The following is a 26,655-nucleotide window of genomic DNA, read 5'->3' as shown; positions in this document are numbered from 1 at the left end:
TCAAGACGCGTCCCCCCGTCCGAAGGTGCAGGGAGGTTACCCTCTTGTTGACCAGAGTGAACCCCAATGTACAAGCCAAGGGATTGAAGCCCAAGTCAGCGTAGCTTAGGATCATGGTCAGGTTTTTTCTATACAGTCTAGATAGATAGATAGATTAAAACTCACCAGGTAAAAGAAATGGAATGGATGGAATAGAGACATACAAGGAGAAGTTTTTCCTTTTATAGAGCTTGTGCACGTGACGTCACAGTTAGCACGGCGCCATATTGCCAGTGCGGCAGTCTGAGCGCTCCTGGTGCTGAACAGTCTCCTTGTGATTCATGTGCATGCGGATATATTTACTAAACTTCCAGCCAGTCTGAAACATCCCCATCCACGCTTCAACATGTGCCATTCGACAACTAAGTCTTTGTGTTCGCTATGGACGTCTCAGAAAGATGAGCACAGCAAACATACATTCATGTGTATATCATTTTATCAACGTTTGTTTTAAGGTTAGGTTAGGGTAAGGATATAATTTACGGTATGTGAGCTCCCTCGATGTAGAAGAAGGGGAACTATGAGACCGGGGGATTTCCCAGTAAGCGTCTGCTACGTACCCAGAGTTCCCCTAGTAACGCATGCGCATTAATCACAAGGAGACTTTTCAGCACAGGGAAGCGCTCAGACCATCAAACAAAACTGCTCAGCAGTGTGGGAGTCATTGAACTGTAGCAGATTTTTCACAATGCCCTAGACCTGTTGTGCTGTTTCTTGTTTCAATAGACGAGACAGTCCTTCAAAGATATATTCTATAGAATACCATCTGAAAAGATGAGAAAAGATGTGGGGGCACAAGCCAGTGCAATATGTAGGCTGGTACCAAGCCCGCATAAATGCAGAGGGCTGCGTTAGGAAAGGCATCCGGCGTAAAAACTGTGCCACACAAATATGAGTGTTATTCTAATCCCATACCAGATTGGTCGTGGCCCAGATTTACAACGCCCGCCCTCGGCACTGCTAACCTGCAGGGCGTCTGTGGGAATTCAGCTACTGTGGGTCAAAGACGAAGAAGAGGAGGAAACCAGATTCGTCGTCAGAAGAAGAAGAGGAATCCACGGGGCCTACAACTGAGTGTAGGGACTTTGAATGTTGGGACTATGACAGGAAAAACTCAGGAGTTGGTTGACATGATGATTAGGAGAAAGGTTGATATATTGTGCATCCAAGAGTGTAACTCGAAAGCATAGAATGGTGGTGTGTAGGACGACTCTGGTGGTGGGTAAGAAGATTAAGAAGACAAAGGTAGAGCAGAGAAGCAGGGGGTGGGAGTTGAGAAATGAAGAATGTTGTCTGGCCTTTTGGAAAGAGGCAAGACAGGCTCTCAATGGACAGCAGAAGCTCCCAGAAGACTGGACGACGACAGCCAAGGTGATCAGAGAGACAGGCAGGAGAGTACTTGGTGTGTCTTCTGAAAGGAAAGGTGAAAAGGAGACTTGGTGGTGGAACCCCAAATTACAGGAAGTCATCCAGGGAACGAGATTAGCAACATGAAGAGGACTGAGGAGAGGCGGAAGGAATACATTGAGATGAGATGTAGGACAATGGTCGAGATGGCAAAGGCTAAACAAGAGGCATATGACGACATGCACACTAGGTTGGATATGAAAAAAGGAGAAAATGATCTCTACAGGCTGGCCAAAGAGAGGGATAGAGATGGAAAGGATGTGCAGCAAGTAAAGGTGATTGAGGATAGCGATGGAAATATGTTAGAGTCGAAGAACCAAGCGTGAATTACCAGGAAGTTGCAATGATTAGTATTTGCCTTGAAGATACTCGTGGAAAAGTACAGAGAAGGTCAGAAGGAGTTACATTGTGTTTTTGTTAGGGTTAGGTGAAGGGAATCAACCCCTCCCTCTCCCGGAGTATGGAGAATGATTCCCCTCCGGGATGGGGGGGAGGTGCACAGTCCGTCCGCCTGCGCCAACCACCTTGTTCTTCTCTCCTTTGTTGTTGTCGGCGGTCCGCTTGGGCACGTCGGCCATAACGGACCACCGTCCACACGCCAGACATCTCAAAAACAGTCCAGAGGGAGTTGATGGACAACAAATGTTTTTATTGAAAAGTTGGATATTTTCCAACTCAAACAAATAAAAGTACAAACTATATCAACAATATAAACGAGATGATGTCAAATTAGTGTACCCTGGGCAACATTTCGACTAAACAAAGTCTTCTTCAGGCCGAAGCACACTCATAAAAGCAAAAAAAAAATGAAAGACATAAAACACTAGTAAATAAACACAAACATTGAAAACCAAAACAAATTCGCACTTACAAGCGTTTAAATGTGTCCTCCATGTAAAATAACGTCGGTTTTGATGATCAAAACCAAGAAAAGCAGTCCAAAAGAAACTAATCCACATGGAGGCATGTTCCCTTTGTACTCCCAAAATCAAAATGGCTTCCCACCATGAGGTAGGCGTTACGTCTTCTTCTTCGTTGTTTCCGCTCACAGTCCTTGGAACAGCGCCCATCAGTGGCGTTCCAAGGTATTACAACTCCAGAGATAGTCCATTGTTGATCATATGATTGTAACACATCATAACTATATACATGTAACCAAAAAGAACATTTTAATCGTATTTCAACCGTTTTTAACTTTAATGAACATAGTAAATTGTAACTTTATTTACATTTTTATTGGGAACCAATCCATCAGCACAAGCAAATAAAAAAGCAAGTTATCCCACATCAAAAAAAATATGACAAAGATCAAAGAGAGATAGTTGTGATTAGGGTTTGGGTTTTGGGGAAGGGGATTAGAATGTAGGGGTACTCCCCAGGCTAGGGTGAAGGTTTAGAAAGGGGTGGTTTTGGTTAGGGTTTAGAGAGGGTGAGGTTGTTAGCCCTTGTGCTAAAGGTAGGGTTAGGGTGAGAGAAAGCCTATGACAGAGTACCAAGAGAGGAACTGTGGTACTGCATGTGCATGAATGGCATGAATAAAGTTGATGAGCCATACAATGAAGTTATGGGAAAGAGTAGTGGAGGCTAGACTCAGGACAGAAGTAAGTATCTGCGAGCAACAGTATGGTTTCATGCCTAGTAAGAGTACCACAGATGCATTATTTGCCTTGAGGATGCTCGTGGAAAAGTACAGAGAAGGTCAGAAGGAGCTACATTGTGTCTTTGTGGATCTAGAGAAAGCCTATGACAGAGTACCAAGAGAGGAACTGTGGTACTGCATGCGTAAGTCTGGTGTGGCAGAGAAGTATGTTAAAATAGTACAGGACATGTATGAGGGCAGCAGAACAACGGTGAGATATGCCGTAGGTGTGTCAGGAGAATTTAAGGTGGAGGCGGGACTGCGTCTGGGATCCGTGCTGAACCCCTTCCTATTTGCTGTAGTAATGGATAGCCTGACAGATGAGGTTAGGTGATTTTTTTTAAATGATTTATTTGTGTGATACAGCTACAAATAAGTATTTGAACACCTCAGAGAAACATTGTTAATATTTGGTACTGTACTGTTCTCTTCATGTGTTTTACTTCCAAAGTGCTAACATGAATAAACAGCCAGCCAAACTCTTTTTCAAGAGCCAGGAAGTGAGCGTGCTTGCTCCTTTAATGACTTCTTAACAGGTTAAGTCGGGTGACACAATGAAAATGGAGTGAAACTAGAAAAAGAAACAAAAAACATACTAAATAGACTGCAATGTCCAATCAGTATGGAGTATAAACATCTTCTGTTAGTATATGAATTAAACATTCACATTCAGTAAGTCTAAGCACAAACAGCAACAGCATTCTAGTGAAGTGAGTACCAGATACACATACTGCTGCTAGCTATCTCATCAGAATGAACACATGTGAAGTTACTAAATCAGTGCAGCTCACAAATATGCACGAAGATACTGTTAAAGTTACTAACAATACTTCTGAAACATGTAAAGAACATAAATTACTCACAGCCATTGCTTTCTGACGGATTCATGCACAGGAATAAGCTGATTTCAACGTGCTACATCTTTCAACTGTTGACATGCTTTTTTTTTTTTACCGTTTTTTCGCTCTGCTCAGCGCTTTCTACTTCCTGTATTCTACAGTTTCAAAATAAAAGCTCAGCAATGCACTCTCATAATTAACAACACAAACAGATCTTTTCTAATAAAATCGATCTTCTTAACATATTAAACACTTGAGGCAGAACACTCCCCGTCTGGCACGAGTGCCACTAAAGCATCTGTACTTTAACTTAGATTTTCTTTTGCCAGGAGCAAGACAACATCAGAGATAGGCCTTAAGAAAGTCTTTATTTTGTCTTGCGACGTCCTGACTTCAATTTTGCGGACCTGTCCATCACTGCTTGGGAAGGTGGAGACGACAAGCCTCATCGGCCACTCGTTGCGATGTGTCTGGCTCTGCTTCAGCAGCACTATGTCTCCAACCTGCAGGTTACGACGTGGTGTGTGCCATTTGCGTCTTGGCTGAAGGGTGTGGAGATATTCATCCCTCCATCGAGACCAGAATTCGTTTGCCAATGCTTGCACTTGTTTCCACTGACACTTGAAGAGATCCTTTTCAATGAAGCCTCCAGGTGGAGCAGGTATCCCCGGTTTTTGGGTCGAGAGCATAGCAGGGGTCAACATCATTGGAGAAGTGGGATCAGAAGAGACTGGGATCAAAGGCCTTGCGTTGATGATAGCAGATACCTCTGCCAAGAGGGTGCAAAGCACTTCATGGGTCAGGTGAGTATGTCTGGTTTGCAGCAACATGGAGTCAAGAATTCTTCGGGTTATGCCGATCATGCGCTCCCAGACTCCTCCCATGTGGGATGCGTGTGGGGGATTGAATTCCCAGGTACAACCATTCTCGTGGAGGAACTTAAGAGTGGAGGCTTGACCTGGATCAGCTCGTTCCATACACAGCTCAGAGCTGGCTCCCACAAAGTTCGTGCCTCTGTCCGATCTCAGCTGCTTAGCTGGCCCTCTTAAGGCGAAGAACCTTTGCAGGGCATTGATACAACTGGCAGTATCCATGGACTCTATAACTTCCACATGTACAGCCCTGGTGCTCATACATGTAAAAAGTATAGCCCATCGCTTACTTTGAGCCATTCCGCCTCTTGTGCGTCGACTGATCACATTCCAGGGTCCAAAAATATCTAACCCTACATACGTGAATGGTGGAGATGAGCTCAGACGTTCTGAAGGGAGGTCAGCCATCTTTTGTGTCTCAAGTTTTCCTCTGAGCTTGCAGCATGTGACACAGCGATGAAGAACTGAGCCTATTAATCTTTTGCCAGCAACAATCCACAGACCAGCAGCCCTAATTGCTCCCTCTGTGAACTGCCGTCCTTGGTGTTTCACCTTCGCATGGTGATGACTCACAAGCAATCTTGTGACGTGACTTTGTTTCGGGAGAATGATTGGGTTTTTGACCTCAGGATTGACTGAAGCATGTCTCAGACGTCCTCCTATTCGCAGGAGACCACACACGAAAGGGTCGAGATTCAGAATCGTGCTGGATTTTGGTATGGCCCTGTTCTCTAGTAGTGCGACACACTCTTCTGGATAAGCATCTCTCTGGGCAGCTTTGATTATGACGATCTTTGCCGCTTCTAACTCTTCTGGAGTGCGAGGTTGGTTACACTGATGCCATCCTTTACATGTAACTGTTGAGTTTGTCCTGTGTGAGCGAATCTGATGGATCAAGAAGGAAACTGCTCTCAGCAAGGACTCCCAGGTCGAGAACCGTTGGAATCGTTCTGAAGTGAGTTCATTTTCTCTGAGCGAAGTAGCAAGAGTGGTCAGCTGAGGCCTCACATCCACGTCTTCCTCAGGATCCACCAGCTCAAAGGATCTGGGTGTTTCTGGTTGGTGTGGTTTGTGAAGGAATTCTGGCCCTGTAAACCACATAGTGTCTGTGAGCCGGTACAGATCTGGTGGCTAAATCAGCTGGATTCTGATTTGTAGGATTTTTGTTCAATGTGCGTTGCAATGAATGAAGACGGGAGAGAGCTTGAGCACGGTTGTTTGGAAGGTGTGGTCTGGGTGTTCTGAATGGTAGAGGAGCGATCCAACTGTTTTGCTCATCTCTCCTGAACTCTGCTTGCATGATCTCCAGAAAGGTCTCATCTTCGAAGGACAAGGCAGGTTTGTTATCAACTTCCGTTCTCACGAACACATCTCGTCCGAGTTTATCTTTTGCAGTAACACCAGACGCAGGATATGTTGTCAGCTATGCGGAGGTAGACTGTCTGTGCTCCCCGCCGTAGCCTACTCTCTCTCTCGCACTGATGTGATTCTGGCAGGGCATCAGAAAAGATGAGCGTCCATTCTGTAGGACATGGGTTTTAAGGACTGATACAGTGGACTTGTATGTACTATCGATGCAAACCTCCCCTACTATAACCCATCCTAAATCCAAACGCTGGGCAAAGGGAGCGTTGTGGGGTCCATTGATTTGATCTCTCACCTTGTGAACTTGTATGAGGTCTCTCCTGTGTGTGCTGTCTCTGTGCTGGTTTATGCAGCGGAACCCTCCGTGCCATGCATGATTTCAAACCATGACGTCTTAGTGTATGACCAACAGTCACCTTGGAAATGGTGGTCCTAGCTCTTTTCAGGTCATTGACCAAGTCCTGTCGTGTAGTCCTGGGCTGATTCCTCAACTTTCTAAGGATCATTGAGACCCCATAAGGTGATATCTTGCATGGGGCTCCACTTCGATTGAGATTGACCGTCATGTTTAGGTTCTTCCATTTTCTAATGATTGCTCCAACAGTGGACCTTTTTTTTCACCAAGCTGCTTGGCAATTTCTCTGTAGCCCTTTCCAGCCATCTTCTTCTTCTTCTTTTCCTTTCGGCTTGTCCCGTTAGGGGTCGCCACAGCGTGTCATCTTTTGCCATCTTAGCCTATCTCCTGCACCTTCCTCTCTAACCCCAACTGCCCTCATGTCTTCCCTCACCACATCCATAAACCTTCTCTTTGGTCTTCCTCTCGCTCTTTTGCCTGGGAGCTCCATCCTCAGCATCCTTCTACCAACATACTCACTCTCTCGCCTCTGAACATGTCCAAACCATCGAAGTCTGCTCTCTCGAATCTTGTCTCCAAAACATCCAGCTTTGGCTGTCCCTCTAATGAGCTCATTTCTAATCCTATCCAACCTGGTCACTCCGAGCGAGAACCTCAACATCTTCATTTCTGCCACCTCCAGTTCAGCTTCCTGTTGTTTCTTCAGTGCCACCGTCTCTAATCCGTACATCATGACCGGCCTCACCACTGTTTTGTAAACTTTGCCCTTCATCCTAGCAGACACTCTTCTGTCACATAACACACCAGACACCTTTCGCCAGCTGTTCCAACCTCCTTGGACCCGTTTCTTCACTTCCTGACCACACTCTCCATTGCTCTGTATTGTTGACCCCAAGTATTTGAAGTCGTCCACCCTCGCTATCTCTTCTCCCTGTAGCCTCACTCTTCCCCTCTACTTTTCTCATTCACGCACATATATTCTGTTTTACTTCGGCTAATCTTCATTCCTCTCCTTTCCAGTGCATGTCTCCATCTTTCCAATTGTTCCTCTGCATGCTCCCTGCTTTCACTGCATATGACAATATCATCTGCGAACATCATGGTCCAAGGGGATTCCAGTCTAACCTCATCTGTCAGCCTATCCATTACCACTGCAAACAGGAAGGGGCTCAGAGCTGATCCCTGATGCAGTCCCACCTCCACCTTAAATTCCTCTGTCACACCTAAGGCACACCTCACCATTGTTCTGCTGCCATCATACATGTCCTGTACTATTTTAACATACTTCTCTGCCACACCAGACTTACGCATGCAGTACCACAGTTCCTCTCTTGGTACTCTGTCATAGGCTTTCTCTAGATCCACAAAGACACAATGTAGCTCCTTCTGACCTTCTCTGTACTTTTCCACGAGCATCCTCAAGGCAAATAATGCATCTGTGGTACTCTTTCTAGGCATGAAACCATACTGTTGCTCGCAGATACTTACTTCTGTCCTGAGTCTAGCCTCCACGACTCTTTCCCATAACTTCATTGTGTGGCTCATCAACTTTATTCCTCTATAGTTCCCACAGCTCTGAACATCCCCTTTGTTCTTAAAAATGGGAACTAGAACACTTTTCCTCCATTCTTCAGGCATCTTTTCGCCCGCTAGTATTCTGTTGAATAAGTTGGTCAAAAACTCCCCAGCCATCTCTCCAAATTGCTTCCATACCTCTACCGGTATGTCATCAGGACCAACTGCCTTTCCATTTTTCATCCTTTGTAGTGCCTTTCTGACTTCCCCCTTAGTAATCATTTCCACTTCCTGGTCCTTCACTCTTGCCTCTTCAACTCTTCCTTTTCTCTCATTTTCTTCATTCATCAACCTCTCAAAGTATTCTTTCCATCTATTTAGTACACTCCCGGCACCAGTCAACACATTTCCATCTCTATCCTTAATCACCCTGACCTGCTGCACATCCTTCCCATCTCTATCCCTCTGTCTGGCCAACCTGTAGAGATCCTTTTCTCCTTCTTTCGTGTCCAACCTGGTGTACATGTCTTCATATGCCTCTTGTTTAGCCTTTGCCACTTCTACCTTTGCCCTACGTCGCATCTCGATGTACTCCTTTCGCCTCTCCTCAGTCCTCTCAGTATCCCACTTCTTCTTCGCTAATCTCTTTCCTTGTATGACTCCCTGTATTTTGGGGTTCCACCACCAAGTCTCCTTCTCCCCTTTCCTACCAGAAGACACACCAAGTACTCTCCTGCCTGTCTCTCTGATCACCTTGGCTGTCGTCGTCCAGTCTTCCGGGAGCTTCGGTTGTCCATCGAGAGCCTGTCTCACCTCTTTCCGGAAGGCGGCACAACATTCTTCCTTTCTCAGCTTCCACCACATGGTTCTCTGCTCTACCTTTGTCTTCTTAATCTTCCTACCCACCACCAGAATCATCCTACATACTACCATCCTATGCTGTCGAGCTACACTCTCCCCTACCACTACTTTACAGTCAGTAACCTCCTTCAGATTACATCGTCTGCACAAAATATAATCTACCTGCGTGGTTCTACCTCCGCTCTTGTAGGTCACTATATGTTCCTCCCTCTTCTGGAAATAAGTGTTCACTACAGCCATCTCTATCCTTTTTGCAAAGTCCACCACCATCTGCCCTTCAAAGTTCCTTTCCTGGATGCCGTACTTACCCATCACTTCTTCATCGCTCCTGTTTCCTTTACCAATATGTCCATTACAATCTGCACCAATCACAACTCTCTCGCTGTCTGGGATGCTCAGAACTACTTCATCTAGTTCCTTCCAGAATTTCTCTTTCAACTCGAGGTCACATCCTACCTGTGGTGCATAGCCGCTAACCACATTATACATAACACCCTCAATTTCAAATTTTAGTCTCATTACTCGATCTGACAAGACATTCTTAGCCAGCTCTTCCTTTAAAATAACCCCTACTCCATTTCTCTTCCCATCTACTCCGTGGTAGAATAATTTAAACCCTGCTCCCAAACTTCTAGCCTTACTACCTTTCCACCTGCTCTCTTGGATGCACAGAATATCAACCTTTCTCCTAATCATCATGTCAACCAACTCCTGTGCTTTTCCTGTCATAGTCCCAACATTCAAAGTCCCTACACTCAGTTGTAGGCTCTGTGCATTCCTCTTTTTCTTCTGACGCTGGATCCGGTTTCCTCCTCTTCTTTGTCTTCGACCCACAGTAGCTGAATTTCCACCGACGCCCTGCAGGTTAGCAGTGCCGGGGGCGGGCGTTGTTAACCCGGGCCACGACCGATCCGGTATGGGATTCTTTAGATGAACGCTCATATTTGTTTGGCACAGTTTTTACGCCGGATGCCCTTCCTGACGCAACCCTCTGCATTTATCCGGGCTTGGGACCGGCCTACAGATTGCACTGGTTTGTGCCCCCAAAGGGCTGCATTCTTTCCAGCCATGTGGAGTTGTAAAATTTTGTCTCTGATGTCTTTGGACAGCTCTTTGGTCTTGGCCATGTTACAAGTTTGAATCTTGGCTCAGCTGGTGAAGTGTTGGCCTCACAGTTCTGAGGACCCGGGTTCAATCCCAGCCCTCCCTGTGTAGGGTTTGCATGTTCTTCCCGTGCCTGCGTGCGTTTCCTCCGGGCACTCCGGTTTCCTCCCACCTTCCAAAAAGATGCAACATTAATTGAACACTCTAAAACTTCCCCTCGGTGTGATTGTGAGTGCGGCTGTTTGTCTCGATGTGCCCTGCGATTCCCTGGCAACCAGTTCAGGGTTTACCCCGCCTCCTGCCTGGTGACAGCTGGGATAGGCTCCAGCACTCCCCGCGACCCTCATGAGGATAAGTAGCAATAAAAATGGATGGATGTTTTGATATGAAGTAATTCACTTGAGTCACAGTTGTGAGTTGGCTTCCAGTTTCCGAACTGGTGACAACAATTCGAAGAGGCTCCGAACTGCGAGACCTTTCAATAACTAAATCCTCCTGAATTTGGACCGAATGTTGTGAGCACTTAACGTGGGACGCCCCTGGTGACGATTTCAGTGGACTAAAATCATCATCTGTTTAATTTTAGTTTAATTCCCAATTTTGAGCAGTTTGCGTTCGTGTTGAAGCTGCGTGGGCTAGCCTAGCCTAGCTCTGGAAAATCAAGCAACGTTTGTAATCAAATATTTGCTGAGGAGGTAAACATTCAAGAGTGAGTACCGACACGACCTGCAAAACCTATGTTTCGTTTACAACGAGGACCGTGAGTACTTATTTATACCAATTTAAACGTGCCTATAGGCCCACCCCACCTTAGCTTAGCTGGCTAACAACGATTAGCGTTTGTGATCAAACAGTGCTGTTGAAGAAGCAGTGAACGTGTTTAACTTCATAACATGTACAACTTAAACGATGAGTACAACAAGGGACGTAAGGACTTATAGGAAATTCAACAAGTCTTATGTTAGTACCCAAATGCGAGCCATACTTGCTGCTCGGCCCAACTTTAGCCTAGCGCTCTAACAACTTTACCTAATCCCTTACATCCACATATCCTTTGAATTGTTTTATCGATTATATTCATATTTTCACAAAGGTAGTATGTGATTTGTGTACCTTATGCACTGACTGTGTTTATTTGATTGCTTTTTTTGTCTATTTGCACCCCATTGGGCAGCACATTATTGTGCTACCTGTCGGCTGGTCCCAAGCCCGGATAAATGCAGAAAGCGCATCCGGCATACAACTGTGCCAAACATATGAGTGTTCATCAAAAGACTTCCATAACTGATAGGTCGTGGCTTGGGCTAACTACACCCTTTGAATGTTGGGACGATGACAGGAAAAGCTCAGGAGTTAGTTGACATGATGATTAGAAGAAAGGTTGATGTATTGCGCATCCAAGAGAGCAAGTCGAAAGGGAGTAAGCCTAGAAGCTTAGGAGCAGGGTTTAAATTCTTTTACCATGGAGTAGATAGGAAGAGAAATGGAGTAAGGGTTATTTTAAAGGAAGAGCTGGCGAAGAATGTCTTGAAGGTGAAAAGAGTATCAGATCGAGTGATGAAGCTGAAATTTGAAATTCAGGGTATTTTGTATAACATGATTAGTGGCTATGCCCCACAAGTAGGATGCGACCTTGAGTTGAAAGAGAAATTTTGGAAGGAACTAGACAAAGTGGTCCTGAGCATCATGTTGTGATTGGTGCAGATTTTAATGGACATGTTGAAAGAGGGGTCATGAAGAAGTGATGGGTAAGTACGGTATTCAGCAAATTAACTTTGAGGGTCAGATGGTGGTGGACTTCGCAAAAAGGATGGAATTGGCAGTGGTGAACACTTATTTCCAGAAGAGACAGGAACATAGAGTGACCTACTAGAGCGGAGGTAGGAGCATCCAGGTGGATTATATATTGTGCAGACAATGTAATCTCACGGAGGTTACTGATTGTAAGGTTGTGGTGGGAGAGAGTGTAGCTCGACAGCATAGGATGGTGGTGTGTAGGATGACTCTGGTAGCGGGTAGGAATATTGAGAATCCAAAGGTGGCGCAGAGAATCAGGTGGTGGAAGTTAGGAAGGAAGAATGCCATGAGGCCTTTCGGAAAGAGGTGAGACAGGCTTTAGATGGACAGGAAGATCTCCCGGAAGACTGGAATACCACTGCCAAGGTACTCAGAGAGGCAGGCAGGAGAGTAATTGGGGTGCCTTCTGGTAGGAAAGGGGAGAAGGAGACTTGGTGGTGGAACCCCAAAATACAAGAAGTCATCCAAGGAAAGAGATTAGCGAAGAAGAAGTGGGACATGGAGAGGACGGAGGCGAGGCGCAAGAAATTAATTGAGATGCGACGTAGGGCAAAAGTACAGGTGGCGAAAGCAAAACAAGAGGCATATGACAACATGTCCACCATGTTGGATACGAAAGAGGGAGAAAAGAATCTCTACAGGTTGGTAGAAAAAGAGTACCACAGATTATTTGCCTTGATGATGCTCGTGGAAAAATACAGAGACGGTCAGAAGGAGCTACATTGTGTCTTTGTAGACCTAGAGAAAGCCTATGACAGAGTACCAAGAGAGGAACTGTGGTACTGCATGCGTAAGTCTGGTGTGGCAGATGACTTCAAATACTTGGGGTCAACAATAGAGAGCAATGGGGAGTATGGTAAAGAAGTGAAGAAACTGGTCCAAGCGGGGTGGAACAGTTGGCGGAAGGTGTCTGGTGTTCTATGTGACAGAAGAGTCTCCGCTAGGATGAAGGGCAAAGTCTAAAAAACAGTGGTGATGTATGGATGAGAGACGGTGGCACTGAAGAAACAACAGGAAACAGAACTTGAGGTAGCAGAAATTAAGATGCTGAGGTTCTCCCTGGAGTAAACAGGTTGGATAGGATTAGAAATAAGATCATTAGAGGGACAGCCAAAGTTGGATGTTTTAGAGACAAGGTTAGAGAGAGCAGACATAGATGGTTTGGACATGTTCAGAGATGAGAGAGTGAGTATATTGGTAGAAGGATGAGGATGTATGGAGCTGGCAGCCAAAAGAGCGAGAGGAAGACCAAAGAAAACGTTGATAGATGTTGTGAGAGAGGACATGTGGACAGTGGGTGTTAAAGAAGAAGATGCACGTAATAGGCTTAGCTGAAAAAAGATGACACGCTGTGGCGACCCCTAACAGGACCAGCTGAAAGGAAAAGAAGAAGTTTCACTTGGTTGCATGGCGTTGCTCCTGAGGGCGGGCCCCCGGGGTTGGATGACTGCTCGGTATTCTGGCTCCCCTCTCATGGCCTGCGGCTGCTCCCCAGGCACTCCGGTTTCCTCCCACATTCCAAAAACATGCAACAATAATTGGACATTCTAAATTGCCCCTCGGTGTGATTGTGAGTGTGGCTGTGTTTGTCTCTATGTACCCTACGATTGGCTGGCAACCAATTGAGGGTGGACCCCACCTCCTGCCTGTTGACAGCTGGGATAGGCTCCAGCACTCCCCGCGACCCTGGTGAGGATAAGCGGTGAAGAGAATGGATGGATGGATGGATGGATGGATGGATGGATGGATGAAATAGAGATGACCTACAGTTGACCAATTTCTACAAAAGTTCAAACAAATGCACTTTCAAAGATGGAAACTAGTTTTGGACCGTATTTAACAGGATATCTTTTTTTTATTATACGTATTTAAAAAATAATCATAACACCAAATTGTGAACGAATGCCCAATCTCAGGACATTTTTTTTTAGTTGTTGTGAAAGGTAATATTTGACAATAACATTTTTAAAAAATACTACAGTCAGATTTTGCTGACGACCATGTGAACTTCAGGACCACATGAGATGTCTGTGTGTCAGTGTTTTAGTGCAGTACTACCACAAGTCCAATTAGTGTCAAAGATAAAACAAAAAATATGATGACATTTTTTCAGATTCTGCCTTAATTTGACATTAGTCACAACACATAAAATTTCAGCCTTTGAATCTACATTATGAGACACTGTGTATATGCAGATCTTGAAGCAGTCTACTTGTGGAAAATTAACATTTAATTGCACACTGTCTTTTTTTTGATAGGGTGACAAAAAACGTCTGACTCCAGAGGTCAACTTCAATGAATTCATTTGTTGTTACAAAAGGCCATGACATTTTAACAAATCTCTGTAAATCTCTTCCCCAGAACTAAAAAATTAAACATAGAGCATCTAGACATACTTTGAAGTAGATGTTTTTTTTCAACCCCAATTCAAACTTTTCCCAAGTTTCCAAATAATTCCTGTCATGTATTCATGAAAGTTTCCCAAGGATGAAAAAATAAAGCACACTTTTCATCCTCTACTTTTGGCCTTGCGGAAACAAGCTATAATAATCAAGTATTCTGACCCCTTTTGTGAAAAAAGAAAAAAAAAACGACAAAAGCAACTAGCAACAACAAATCATCACTGTTTTTTGGAAAACTCTCATGTCCAAATCTGGCCACAAATCAATACTACTGGTAAGTATGACTGTTTTAAGTCACCTATTGTGAGACAAAAAGTTGACACATGATTTAAAGTTGTCATGATGACATTTAAAGCTACAGGGCATGACTTCATAACATCACAATGAGATATAAAGTCATCCCAATGAGATTTAAAGTCAACAATTGACTTGAGGATCATGGTTAACATAGAGTGAACATATAACATCAGTGATGTCTGACAACTGGCAGTTCCATGGGACTCCGTTGGTACCCCATGACATGCTCTCGTCAATTGTTGATTTCTTTTGTCTACTCTGTTAACCAGGATCCTAACCACGGTTGTTGACCTGAACTCACATGACAATGACAAAACTGTTAACTTGAAAAGTAGCCATGACAACTTTAAAAATCACGTTTCTGTTTTTACGGCAGGTGACGTAAAGCTGCATGGAAAAATGGTACGGCAGGTGACGTAAAGCTGCATGGAAATGTTCTAGAATGGGTGTCGGCAAAGACAAGTGCAAGATGGTGTATTTAAAGCACTGTCATGAAATGCATGACATGTATTTTATTAATGAAAAAATGGAAGCCAACATGGATCCATGCCTTTTTTTCACCATAAAACATGACTTTGACGTGTACAGCTTTTTGTAACTCCCGCCATAAAAATCCTCTCGAGGGATTTGTTTTCGAGGAGAAGCAGGAAGTGACGTATGGGGCAGGAACCTGCCGCCAGCCTTGTCGGCCGGGGTGGCTCATCACCACGGTGGCTCATGTCCACCGCGGAAGTGGGCGTTTATCACCGCTGCGCGGAGGTTAGCGTGAATCTGGTCCCCCGACATCTTTTAAAATCAACAAACTTTTCTCTGGAGGTGAGGTTCATCATGTAATAGCTGCGTTTCAAATTTGAACGAAATCGAATCGTGTTTAGGGGTTCCTCACGGAGATCAAAGTTTTCGAAATTACTCGGATTTTGGTAAAGAATAGTCAATCAGCAATGCGGCCATTTTCCGGAAAAAAAATTCTAACCTATCGTCGAGCGGCGTCCAGAACGTCAGGACATTCACCGGAACGTTCAGAAGCACTCATGAAATCCTTGAGCAGGTTGACCTCTCAGCCCTAGTTGGTGTTTACCTCTCAGTTAACGCGAAGTCATTGAACTGTCAACATGGCTGCTGCGAAACAGAAAGACCCACGGTATTTTTTGCTTGGGACCGTCCCAACCGCGGATGATAAAGCCATCAAAGGAGCCAAACTTCCTTCCAGAAAACAGATTCTTCTGTCATTCATTGCTGCAAAAGAGGAATTCCAAAGACAAGACGTCGCCAAACCTATCAGGGAAGCCGCAAATTGTGTCGTTCAGGAAGTCGTGATTTATTACCAGAAAGCAAGGATACCAACAGTTGCGGAAAACAAGATGTTGGAGAAGGTTGAATCGTTATACACTGATATGCAAGAGCTGATTAAAATTCCGAAAGATCGACAATTGTCAGGAAGACCGCTTAAATGCATCGAAGATTTCAAATCCGGGTTGGAGGAGACGTTTTCATTCTGGCCACGTGATGTCTTCGATCGTATTTCGAATAAAGAAGACCGCCTGTTCCTGAAAAACATGATGGAGACCAGGACAAACGTGATGGGAGGCATTGATTCAAGCTTGGCCACATCCGAGAAGAAAGGCGCGGAGCATATCAAACAAAACACCATGGGCATTGAGAGAGAACGTCAATGACAGCTTGAGACAGAATTGAATAAGGAACTGGTCGAAGACCCGGACGAGTCATCCGAAACAGATGATTCAGACGAATTCGCTCCATCAACATTGACTAGACTTCCCCATAGAAGACTGTGGAAGACTGGCTCAGATATACACGTCCCATTTGATGTCCTGAAATCACCGAAATTAGTTTCAACGGCAACGAGGAACAATATTTCTCCTACTGCGCTAGCGGCAACCGTAGAATCTCTCATCAGCTCATGTGATGGCACTACGTCTGCAGTAAACTTGAGCAGTCCTACCAGTACCGGAAGGACGCGGCCGCCAACATTGCTGAGAGAATTCAGACGGACTGGGTTCCTCCCGACCAGCAGCAATTCACTGGGATGGCAAACTAATGGAAACGTTAACTGATAAATACGTAAAGGATGATCGTTTTCCCGTGTTGATTTTGGGTGTGGGAGGGATCAAATTGCTCGGTGTTCCTGCCCTTCCCGTAAAGTCTTCAGAAAGAGCTGGAGATCTTCTTTCTAAAGCTACGCTCGATCTAGCGGAGACATGGAACTGTAGTGGCAATATTTCAGCTATGGTATTTGATACCACCCGTGCTAATATGAGACATCTCACAGCTTGCTGCATTTGCATCCAGGAAAACCTTGGGAAAGCTCTGTTGTGGTGCGCCTGTCGAAGACATGTGGGTGAAATCTTACTCACAAAGGCTTGGGATACTCTGGGTGTGGAAGTATCGAAAAGCAAAGACGTGTCAGTGTTTATGAAATTCAGGGACAGGTACTCCGAACTGGATTTGACTGCTGAGCTGACGAGAGACAGCAGTTCGGATCCTTTTATGCTGGAGCAGCGACATCATGTAATTGAACTTCTGACAACCATCAAGACGGGCACTGGTGACCCCAACTCGGCTGCTGTGAACTTATTACCACAAGGGGACTACCGAGAATTGCTAGACTTGGTTTTAGTTTACCTAGGAGAGGAGAATACATCCAACTTTCAGAAACCCGGTGCGACACACAAAGCTCGTTGGATGGCGAAACTTTTGTATGCGATCAAAAGGATTCTTTTAAGAAATTCTGTGTCCGATTTGAATGATTGACTTATCAAAGTCTGTCATGGATAAAGTTGCAAGATTTGTGACTTTTGTGACGCACATTTATGTGCCGTGGTGGTTCATGTGTCCAATTATGTCGCAAGCGTCGATCAATTATTTACAATTGGCTAAAAATCTGACAAAATTTGTGAATATTGATCCAGTTAGCTAAAGCCGTTTTGAAGGGGTTCATGAATCACTACTGGTACTTGGTGCCAGAAATGATTCCGCTCAGTCTCTTCAGTGACAGTCTCAACAAGACAGAGAAACGTGAAATAGCGGAAACAATGATCTCATTACCAAAGAAACCACATGACGAGAGTCGGCACGGGACTGGTTACGGGAAACCAATTTTCCCCCGTTTTGACCCTGAACATACAAAGTTGAAAGATTTGTGTTCATGCGATTCATGGAAATTCTTTCAATTACTTGATATAGACACTGATTTTCTTCATGAAGATCCTGAACAATGGCAGTTAATGGAAAACTACCGAAAACATCAATCTGTCGTCCGAAACCTGAGGGTGATTAACGACAGCGCCGAGAGAGGTGTAAAACTAGCTGCCGAATTTCTAAAATCTGCTAAAACGGAAAAAAACTACCAAAATATTTTGCATGTTGTGGAAAATGACAGGAAAGCTGTACCAAACCAACGGAACAAAATGAAAACCGAAATTGAAAATTGGTATTTGCATTTGTAGACTGTAGACAAACTGAGAAAAATGTAACATTTTACTATTGCAGCATTCTGTAAGTACATTTCAGGATGTATGTTTTGAATGATGGATGTTCATTCGAATTAATATTTTACGAATACATTTTAATCTTTCCTTTTGGCTATTTTTTAATGAAATCATGGATATTTTATTGCTTGCAGTCCACTGATGCGAGTAGAAATGTAGGCTTTAATGTGTGAATTTGACTAATGCAATGTTGAGATTTCCATCGCGATGAGGAACCCCTAAAAATTGAAATATTTCATCCGAATTTCATCATTTTACTTTTAATATCAAGCCTCACGCTAGAAAAAAAGTTCAGTTCAAAAGACTCAAGTTTTCAAAATCAAGGGGGACCAGATTCACCCTAGCGGAGGTGGATAGGGCAGGGAAGTGGTTTGGCCGTGATCCGCATGTCATCTGGCTCGAAACAATAGTGTAATATTGCCCCGGACACTTCACTCGGTTGTGAGATGTTTTCTTCGAAAAGAGCTTCCGTGTCTGACGGGGCATGTCCTACAGTAGGGGCCACAGCATGTTTTCAATGGCGAATGTCCGGGGTGACGTCACGGACGGTAAATGCAGCAAATATGGTGACCACTTGGATGTCAAATGAGACATACACAACTTTGAGTATGAATGATGCGCTCTCTGCTCATAATTATTTTTGCGTATAGAAATTTAAGTGAATAATCGTGCATATATATTTCACATTTCAACATCTATTTTACAATGTTCATAGGGATGACACTAGACCTTTAAGTATTTAAAAGATGGCTGTCCGCACCACTGTGTACGTGAAGAGTCATCTTCAATCATGTCCAGTCAAAGCAGCTCCTCTTATTCCCTTTACAGTGCCGTGAAAAAGTATTCGCCCCTGTCCTGATTTCTTTTTTTTTGCAGATCTATCACACAAACACAGAGGTATAAATCATCAAGCCAATTTTAATTCCACTTAGTGACAACACAAAGAAATACATAATGTAGTTTTCGAATGAGAATTCAATTTATTAAGGCAAAACCAAAAAATTCTAACCTTTCTGACCCTGTGTAAAAAAGTAATTGACACTCCCCCTTGTTAAATCCCAAAGTCACTGTGACGAATCACAAATTTGGGAAAGGTGAGTTCAGTTTCACAAGCCACACCCAAACCAGACTACCACCATACTTCTTTAATCAAGAAATCACTTAAATAAAATCTGCCAGAGAACGTAAAGTAGGCTACAAGATCTCAGATCCAATGCATCATCCCACGATACAAAGAAATTCAAGAAGAAATGAGTAAAATGTGATTGAAATCCATGGAAAATGTTACAAAGTAATTTCCAAGGGACTCCAACAAACCACTGTTAGAGTCATTATCCCCAAATAGAGAAAACTGGGGAGAGTGTGAAACCTTCCCAGGAATGGACGACCAACTAAAATTACTCCAAGAGTGCGACGGAACAATGAATTCTGAAGTGAACTCAGAAGGAGAACGTCGGGGCCATCAGTTCTTGCCCTCAAACTTAAGCGCTCTTGGATCATACAGCAGGACAATGATCCGAACCACGCCAGCAAGTCCACCTCTGAATGGCTAACAAAAAAATCCTAAAACAACTAAATCAAGGTTTGTGAGTGGCCAAGTCAAAGTCTGAATGTAAATCCAATCGAGATGCTGTGTTGTGACCGTCAACAGGCATTTAATGCAAGAAAACCCTCCAATATTGCGGAGTTGAAACACTTGTGAAAAAAAAGAATGGGACAAAATTCCTTCAGAGCGATGTCAAAGACTCACCACCAATTATCACAAATGCTTGATTTCAGTTGTTGCTGCCAAGGGTGGCACAAGCCGTGATTAGGTGTAGGGGAAAATTGCTTTTTCACAGAGAGTCAGAAATGTTTGGATTGTTTTTGTGCCTTATTAAATTGAATTGTCATTTGAAAACTGCATTTTGTATATTCTTGGGTCATCTCTGAGTGATATTAAAATTGGTGTGATTATTTGAAACCTTTGTGTGTGAGAGATATGCAACAAAAAAAAAGGAAATCAGGAGGGGGCCAAATACTTTTTTACAGCACTCTCTCTCTTTGGAGCACTCCCAGTTTTACATGGAGACATCTCGGTGTGCAAGAGGAAGATGCATAATCACAAGGAACTCTGCATCGTCACTGCTCTCAGCTGCTGTGGCAGCAGACAATGTGAGTGGGTACCCTTATTAAATACAGTATGATCTGGTGATATTTACTGAGCATAAATAATGTATGTCCACTGACCACATATATCTATCCTCACTCCGGATTGGTCATGTACCCCCCATATAGCTGTGGGATATGGTTAATAAAATACAATGATGATGATAATTTAAAAAAAAAAACATCAGTTTTACATAATAGAGTATTTACTCTTTAAGGTATTTTAAAAATCAAATTGGAATAATAAATGGTTAAACAAAAGCTTAACTTTTCTGTATATACATTTGTACATATGCATTATGTATATGTAAACCATCAAATTTAATATTACTGTATCTGTCCGACAAAGCAATACAGAGCCTCTGAGTTTTGAAGTGTTTCAATGGAAGGTGGGGTTGGAGTGTCCAGTGGTGAGATTAATCATGAATTTCCAGTTAACAGAAGTGAAGTAAAAAGAAGAAGCAATCAAAGGTTGAAGTAGGAACTACTGACCATCTTAACACATACTGTAAAAGATTAGATTTTGAATGGCAGACAGTGTAATATTTATTTCACCATCACACTTTTAATTCCTCCTTTAATGATACATACTATACTATCATGTATTAGGAAAGCAATCTACACTCTGTACTGCTGTATATATCTTTGATAATTGATATAACTGTATTGAAAATCTTTCAAGGGAATCTTGAAAAGCAAAATAAATGAGTTGCCACGCTGCACATTAAAAAAAAGACAGTATTGTATGCCCGTAATGTTAAATTGAATTGTATTTCTGGAAGAATACATTGTTCATGTTACTAATTTGTGTGTACCTAAATGTTACAAAAGTGTTTCAAAGGCAATGGAATTTACATTTGTTTTGCCATTTTAGTCTTTAAACCACTTTCTGCTTATTTTTACACGAGACTGTGAGCACATTGACCTCTAAGTGTGTACCATAGTATATTTTCTACTTCTACATTCACTACAGTTTTTTATTTGAACGTCTGCAGAAATTACCCAGCATATGTTTGAAATGACGCATTTATTTTTGGGGCCTTTATATGTACCAATGGTTGGTGTTTTTTTTAATTTAACTACGACTACCATGAAGTACTACTATTGCTCCTACTACAGTGTTGCAATGCCTCATATTTTCTGGGTGTCATTTTATGATGATATAAATAATAATAATAACAATAATAATAATAATACCACAATCAATCACATTAATCATTATCATATTAAATATGTTATGCAGCTCTTGATAAGGGCATTGTAACAGTATTGTATCTATTACGACCGGGTTAATTGTCAGAAAGGATGACGATGATGATGATTCTATGGTCTACTCAGAAGAAGAAAAAAACATGAATCATGTATACTTTAAGACCAACAATAAACAGAACATACAGAATGAAGAGAAATATCAGTATACTAAATCATGATCATGGTATTCAGGTGCAACAGGAGCATACAGGAGAAAGTGGATCAGTCACTATTTAGAAGTAGGACATCACCAAATGAAAATGAAGTGAAAATTGTACCACACCATGAAATTACATCTCCCTTCTCTAAGTTCTAAATTCAGCAGTAAAAACTCACTTCCTGTATTGTTCCCTGTGGCTGACCACACTTTTTTCTTTACAAAAAAGTTACTTTTCCTTGTGTTTCATAATCCCTTTTTCCGTACTGTATCACTGGGAGTGAAGCTGTTGGTTGTGGCTTGGAGTCCCATGTTCTACAATACATACTCTGGAGACTTCTAGAAGTGTCCAGGGTGGGAAAGCCGGCGATTCAGTTTCGGTAGCCTGTCCAACATACCAGCCAGCTGGGTGAAGGTTGGCCTGTCGTCTATTTCAAAAGACCAGCAGGCAGAAAGGATCTCCTGTTGTGGAAAAACATTGATACATGCCACCTTTATTGGTTTCACGTTGATAAATAAATGTAACTTTTCCCACTGAATGATGACATTAGGCAACTACCATGACATGACAATTATTATTAACAGTTTTCCACTTGGGAAGTAATTTTTGAATACTTTTATTTTATCTTTATTTTAGCTGCAGGGGCAGAACTGTCTATTTAATATTTATTTTACCTGAATTACCTGAACCTAAATGCACGTCATGAATGTTAAGACATCACCTTCATCTTGACACACAATAGTAAACTGTCATCTCTGTGAGTGACGTTAATTTTTCATATAGTTTATGGCTCATGGAACAAAATTTTGGTTTCTGTCAGAAACTCTTCTTTGATATGTTGTATAAAGGTCAATAAATAACGGCACCATGTGTTACATCAGTAGCTGTAACATATTTTGAGCAACAAAAAATTAAATACAGTGGTCCCTTGACATACAAGTTTTTCGAGATACGACTCGCTGCTGGCACAATTATTTACTTTGTCTTGCGAGCTACTATTTGTCGTACAAATGACTGCCGGTTGTTAAGATGCTGAAATGCACAGGTTCTGCTCAGTTTTTCCAGCTTCAGTCAATCTTTCCATTTGTGCATTTTGGCTCGGTAGCATCTCTGTGCAGTTGTGCTCGCACTTTGTAATTTTGCAATTATCCATCCATCCATTTTCTTGGCCGCTTATCCTCACAAGGGTTGAGGGGAGTGCTGGAACCTATTCCAGCTGTCAACGGGCAGGAGGCGGTGTACACCATGAACTGGTTGCCAGCCGATCACAGGGCACATCGAGACGAACAGTCGCACTCACAATCACACCTAAGAGCAATTTAGTGTGTCCAATTAATGTTGTGTGTTTTTGGGATGTGGGAGGAAACTGGACCCACGCAGGCATGGGGAGAACATGCAAACTCCACACAGGCAGGTCCGGGATTAAACCTCAGGACTGTGAGGCCAACGCCTTCCAGCTGAACCACCGTGCCGCCAATTTTGCATATAGTACATGTGAATTTTCACCCATACACCCCAAGAAAGCAATTGCTAAGGAAAGCGGTAAGAAGAAGAAGATGATGTCGATGGAATTAAAGCGTGAAATCATCTAAAAACATGAGCAGGGTGTACAAGTGAGCGACTTGGCAAAGAGTTATCACCATTCTAAATCAACCATATTGGAATCCCCTTGGTAAACGACATTGAGGAAAAGGAGTCACAACTGGATTTTAGTTGGGTTTTATTCAATCCTTTGGCAGCACACACCGAACACCCTAAAAGCTGCTGCTCCACCACACACTCGCCCGCCTTGTCTGCTCTTAAAGTTTTGTCATGTCATTACTCAAGCCACTTATCCTCACAAGGGTTGCGAGAAAGCTGGAGCCTATCCCAGCAAGCTTCGGGCGAAAGGCAAACTACACCCTGAACTTGTCGCTAGTCAGTCGCAGGGCAGATATCGACACCATCTGACGACGGGGCAATTAAAGGGGTGACAGATGCAGCAGCATAAGAGGTGCAGAGTGAGTTCTGACAAGGAGACAGAGGAGGAGGTTATCACTACCACTAAGATAAATGACAAAAGTACTTCTTTCCGTTAATGCAACTTCTAGTGCTGCATGGTTTTGCTGATGGCTTTATAGTCTGTTTCATAAATTGTTAGATGACTTCATGCAGGCATTTAGACTTCCATCCATTAAATTTGAACGTAATTCAATTTGATTTGCCATCACGGTGGTCCGATGGTGAACAGTTCTTGCTAACAAAGGCATATCTTTTGTTCGTTTGATTATCTTGTCTTTATGGGAAGTTGTCAAAATGTTTATTGGCCACATCAAATCCGAATGGTTTGGCATACTCCCTGTGAATTTAGATACACAGCAGAACCCTTTCTCTCTCCACAAAGGCTTTCCATTCTTGTTGAAAACTTTGGTATTCCTCTGCTTTTTTTCTTTGCGCAACCTTTGTCAAAAGCATTTCCATAATTAGTTCTTCTGACACGATCTGCGTTTGACCCTTGTGCGCCTGCACACATTGACTGCCACAGAAAACTACGGCAACCCCACTAGGACATACTGTCTCTACGTCATTTGTGTTGCGTGCACAACAGAAATCACATGTACAGTATGTCGTTATGAGGGCTCGCGAGCCAAAGATTCCTGACGACTGGGCTACAGCCTGCCCGGGACCCTAGTGAAAATAAGCGGTATGGAAAATGGATAGATGGATTCAATGCAGCCCTACGGGTGTTTTAGGCCAGTCCAAACCCAGATGAATGCAGAGGTCTGCTTCAGGAAGATCATCCACCTTAAATAAAATAAATGAATAAATAAATACATATGAGTGTTCATCCAAAGAATTCCATACCGGATTGGTCGTGGAGCAGGTTAACAACGTCCGACACCTGCACTTTTACACTTTTATACTATATCGTCCAAATGGTTATTGGCAAACTTTTAATGTTTAAGCAGGGAAACCTTCAATGCCATGCATGATTTCAAACCATGACATCTTAGTATATTACCAACAGTCACCTTTGAAATGGTGGTCCCAGCTCTTTTCAGGTCAATTTATCAAGTCCTGTTGTGTAGTCCTGGGCTGATTCCTCGCCTTTCTAAGGATCATTGAGACCCCACAACGGGATATCTTGCATGGGGCTCCACTCCGATTGAGATTGACCGTCATGTTTAGCTTCTTCCATTTTCTAATGATTGCTCCAACAGTGGACCTTTTTTTCACCAAGCTGGTTGGCAATTTCGCCGTAACCATTTCCAGTTGTACAATTTTGTCTATAGTGTTTTTGGACAGCCCTTTGGTCTTGGCCATGTTACAAGTTTGAGTCTCACTGATTGTATGGGGTGGACAAGTGGCTTTATACAGCGAACGACCTCACACAGGTGCATCTCATTCCGGATAATACATGGATTGGCGGTGGACTTTTAAAGGCGGACTAACAGGTCTTTGAGGGTCAGAATTCTAGCTGATAGACAGGTGTTCAAATAGTTATTTGCAGCTGTATCACATAAATCTTTAAAAAATTCTCCATTGTGATTTCTGGAGTTTTCTTTTTAGATGATCTCTCTCACAGTGGACATGCACCTAGGATAAAAATTTCAGACCCCTCCATGATTTCTAAGTGGGAGAACTTGCAATATAGCAGGGTGTTCAAATACTTATTTTCTCAACTGTAGGTCCAGAGCAGGCAGGATTCATTTGGATCCTCCACATCCTGGCCACCAGCTCATCCAGCTCCTTCCGCCGGGAAAGCGCTACAGATCAATACAAGTCAAAACTACCAGGCATCCGAACAGATTTTTTCCCTCTGGCAATTAAGTCATTACATTCTTAATCATCAAATGTACTATAATCTGCCTTGTGCCATTCTTGTCACATTCTGCTGGTCCAATCAATAACAGTATGGGTAATTTATTTTTGTAGACTATCGCACAATTCATCACTCTAACCAGTTCCCTTTGCACAACTGTCATTGCACCGGTCTATTACGGGAACTGTACATGCTGCTTTGTTGTTGTTTGTTCTGTATGTTGTACCATGGCAGCACCGTCTCCCGGAGATACATTTTTTGGGTGTTTTTTTTACACACTCAGCTAAATAAAGCTAATTCAGATTTACACAAAGTTAATATGCATTTGGCACAGTTTACAACTTTCCGCAATCTTGAAAGAACAGAAGTATGACAATACTTGTTTTTTACATGTCTCAAACAGGAGGGATATGAAGAGTAGATAAATAAACATGATACAAATTATATAAAAAAAATTATAACGCATGTTTGATCTGCGCTAAACATAACCCAGAAAGTAACTTCTGACCCAAAAGTGGAAGGTTGCCAGCACCAACGTATCCCTTTCAAATCAAATGAATTGAATTAATTATTTGAAAGAAACGGGGAAAAAAAGAGTAAAACTGTTTGGTCATCATAGATGCATTCTCTAAATAGATCAAGTTATTTTTGACAAACCCTTGATGATCTAACTTCAGCAAAATCATTATGTAAATACATACCACGCTATGGCATTCAATAAACAATTTACAATGACAATGGAATGGATTTTGTAAATAAAAGAAAAATGTTGACAAAATAGGGAAAATATTTCATATTGATTTAAGACATCATTGCGCTTATCATCTGCAGACAAAATAAAAAGTGTATGGAGGAAATGAACAGACTGCTTACGGGTTGCCACGCTACCCTGAGAACGCCCGAACTCGTCAGATCTCGGAAACTAAGCGGGTTTTGCCCCGGTTAGTACTTGGATGGGAGACCACCTGGGAATACCGGGTGATGTAAGGTTCTCTCCCCGGCTAAATGCAGAGGGGTGGCATCAGGAAGGGCATCCAGCGTAAAACTGTGCCAAACAAAATATGCGTTCATCTAAGCTGACACCTTGTGGCGACCCCTAACCTAACGGGACAAGCCGAAAGGAAAAGAAGAAGAAGAAGGAGGAAACGAACAGACTACGGACAATGTTTAGATTTATTTAAATCAACATTACGACTACTGCTGGGCTAATGCCCCATTAAACATTGTTTAGAAGAACTTATACACTTCCTCAGTTTAAGAAACAATATGAAACTAATGTTGATTTGAATTTAGCG

At 42.9% G+C, this 26,655-nt stretch overlaps 2 protein-coding genes and 1 long non-coding RNA gene across 4 annotated transcripts in view; 1 reads left to right on the top strand and 2 right to left on the bottom strand.

Annotated features, from left to right (window-relative positions):
* The window catches only part of LOC133505128 (uncharacterized), a 28,560-nt gene extending 3,211 nt beyond the window's left edge, over window positions 1-25,349 (top strand). Inside the window, exon 3 of the long non-coding RNA XR_009796153.1 lies at window positions 25,227-25,349. This is a non-coding gene — a long non-coding RNA (uncharacterized LOC133505128). The remainder of the gene's footprint in view (window positions 1-25,226) is intronic.
* On the bottom strand, window positions 1,814-7,024 carry LOC133505126 (uncharacterized). The gene is made up of 2 exons (XM_061828089.1): window positions 3,949-7,024; window positions 1,814-3,656 (listed from the first exon to the last, which is right to left on the bottom strand). Exon 1 carries the CDS (start codon window positions 5,895-5,897, stop codon window positions 4,230-4,232), a length of 1,668 nt encoding a protein of 555 aa, XP_061684073.1. The 5' UTR covers window positions 5,898-7,024; the 3' UTR covers window positions 1,814-3,656; window positions 3,949-4,229.
* Window positions 21,503-26,655, bottom strand: part of LOC133505125 (kinase suppressor of Ras 1-like) — a 72,240-nt gene continuing 67,087 nt past the window's right edge. Inside the window, exon 18 of one of the 2 annotated variants that reach the window (XM_061828085.1) lies at window positions 21,503-22,019. In XM_061828085.1, coding sequence (XP_061684069.1) covers window positions 21,897-22,019 — 123 coding nt within the window. In that variant the 3' untranslated portion in view covers window positions 21,503-21,896. The other variant, XM_061828086.1, reaches the window with a different exon arrangement.

The sequence above is a fragment of the Syngnathoides biaculeatus genome, chromosome 8 (assembly GCF_019802595.1).
Source record: "Syngnathoides biaculeatus isolate LvHL_M chromosome 8, ASM1980259v1, whole genome shotgun sequence".
Taxonomy (NCBI): domain Eukaryota; kingdom Metazoa; phylum Chordata; class Actinopteri; order Syngnathiformes; family Syngnathidae; genus Syngnathoides; species Syngnathoides biaculeatus.
This window is presented reverse-complemented; position numbering and strand designations above follow the sequence as displayed.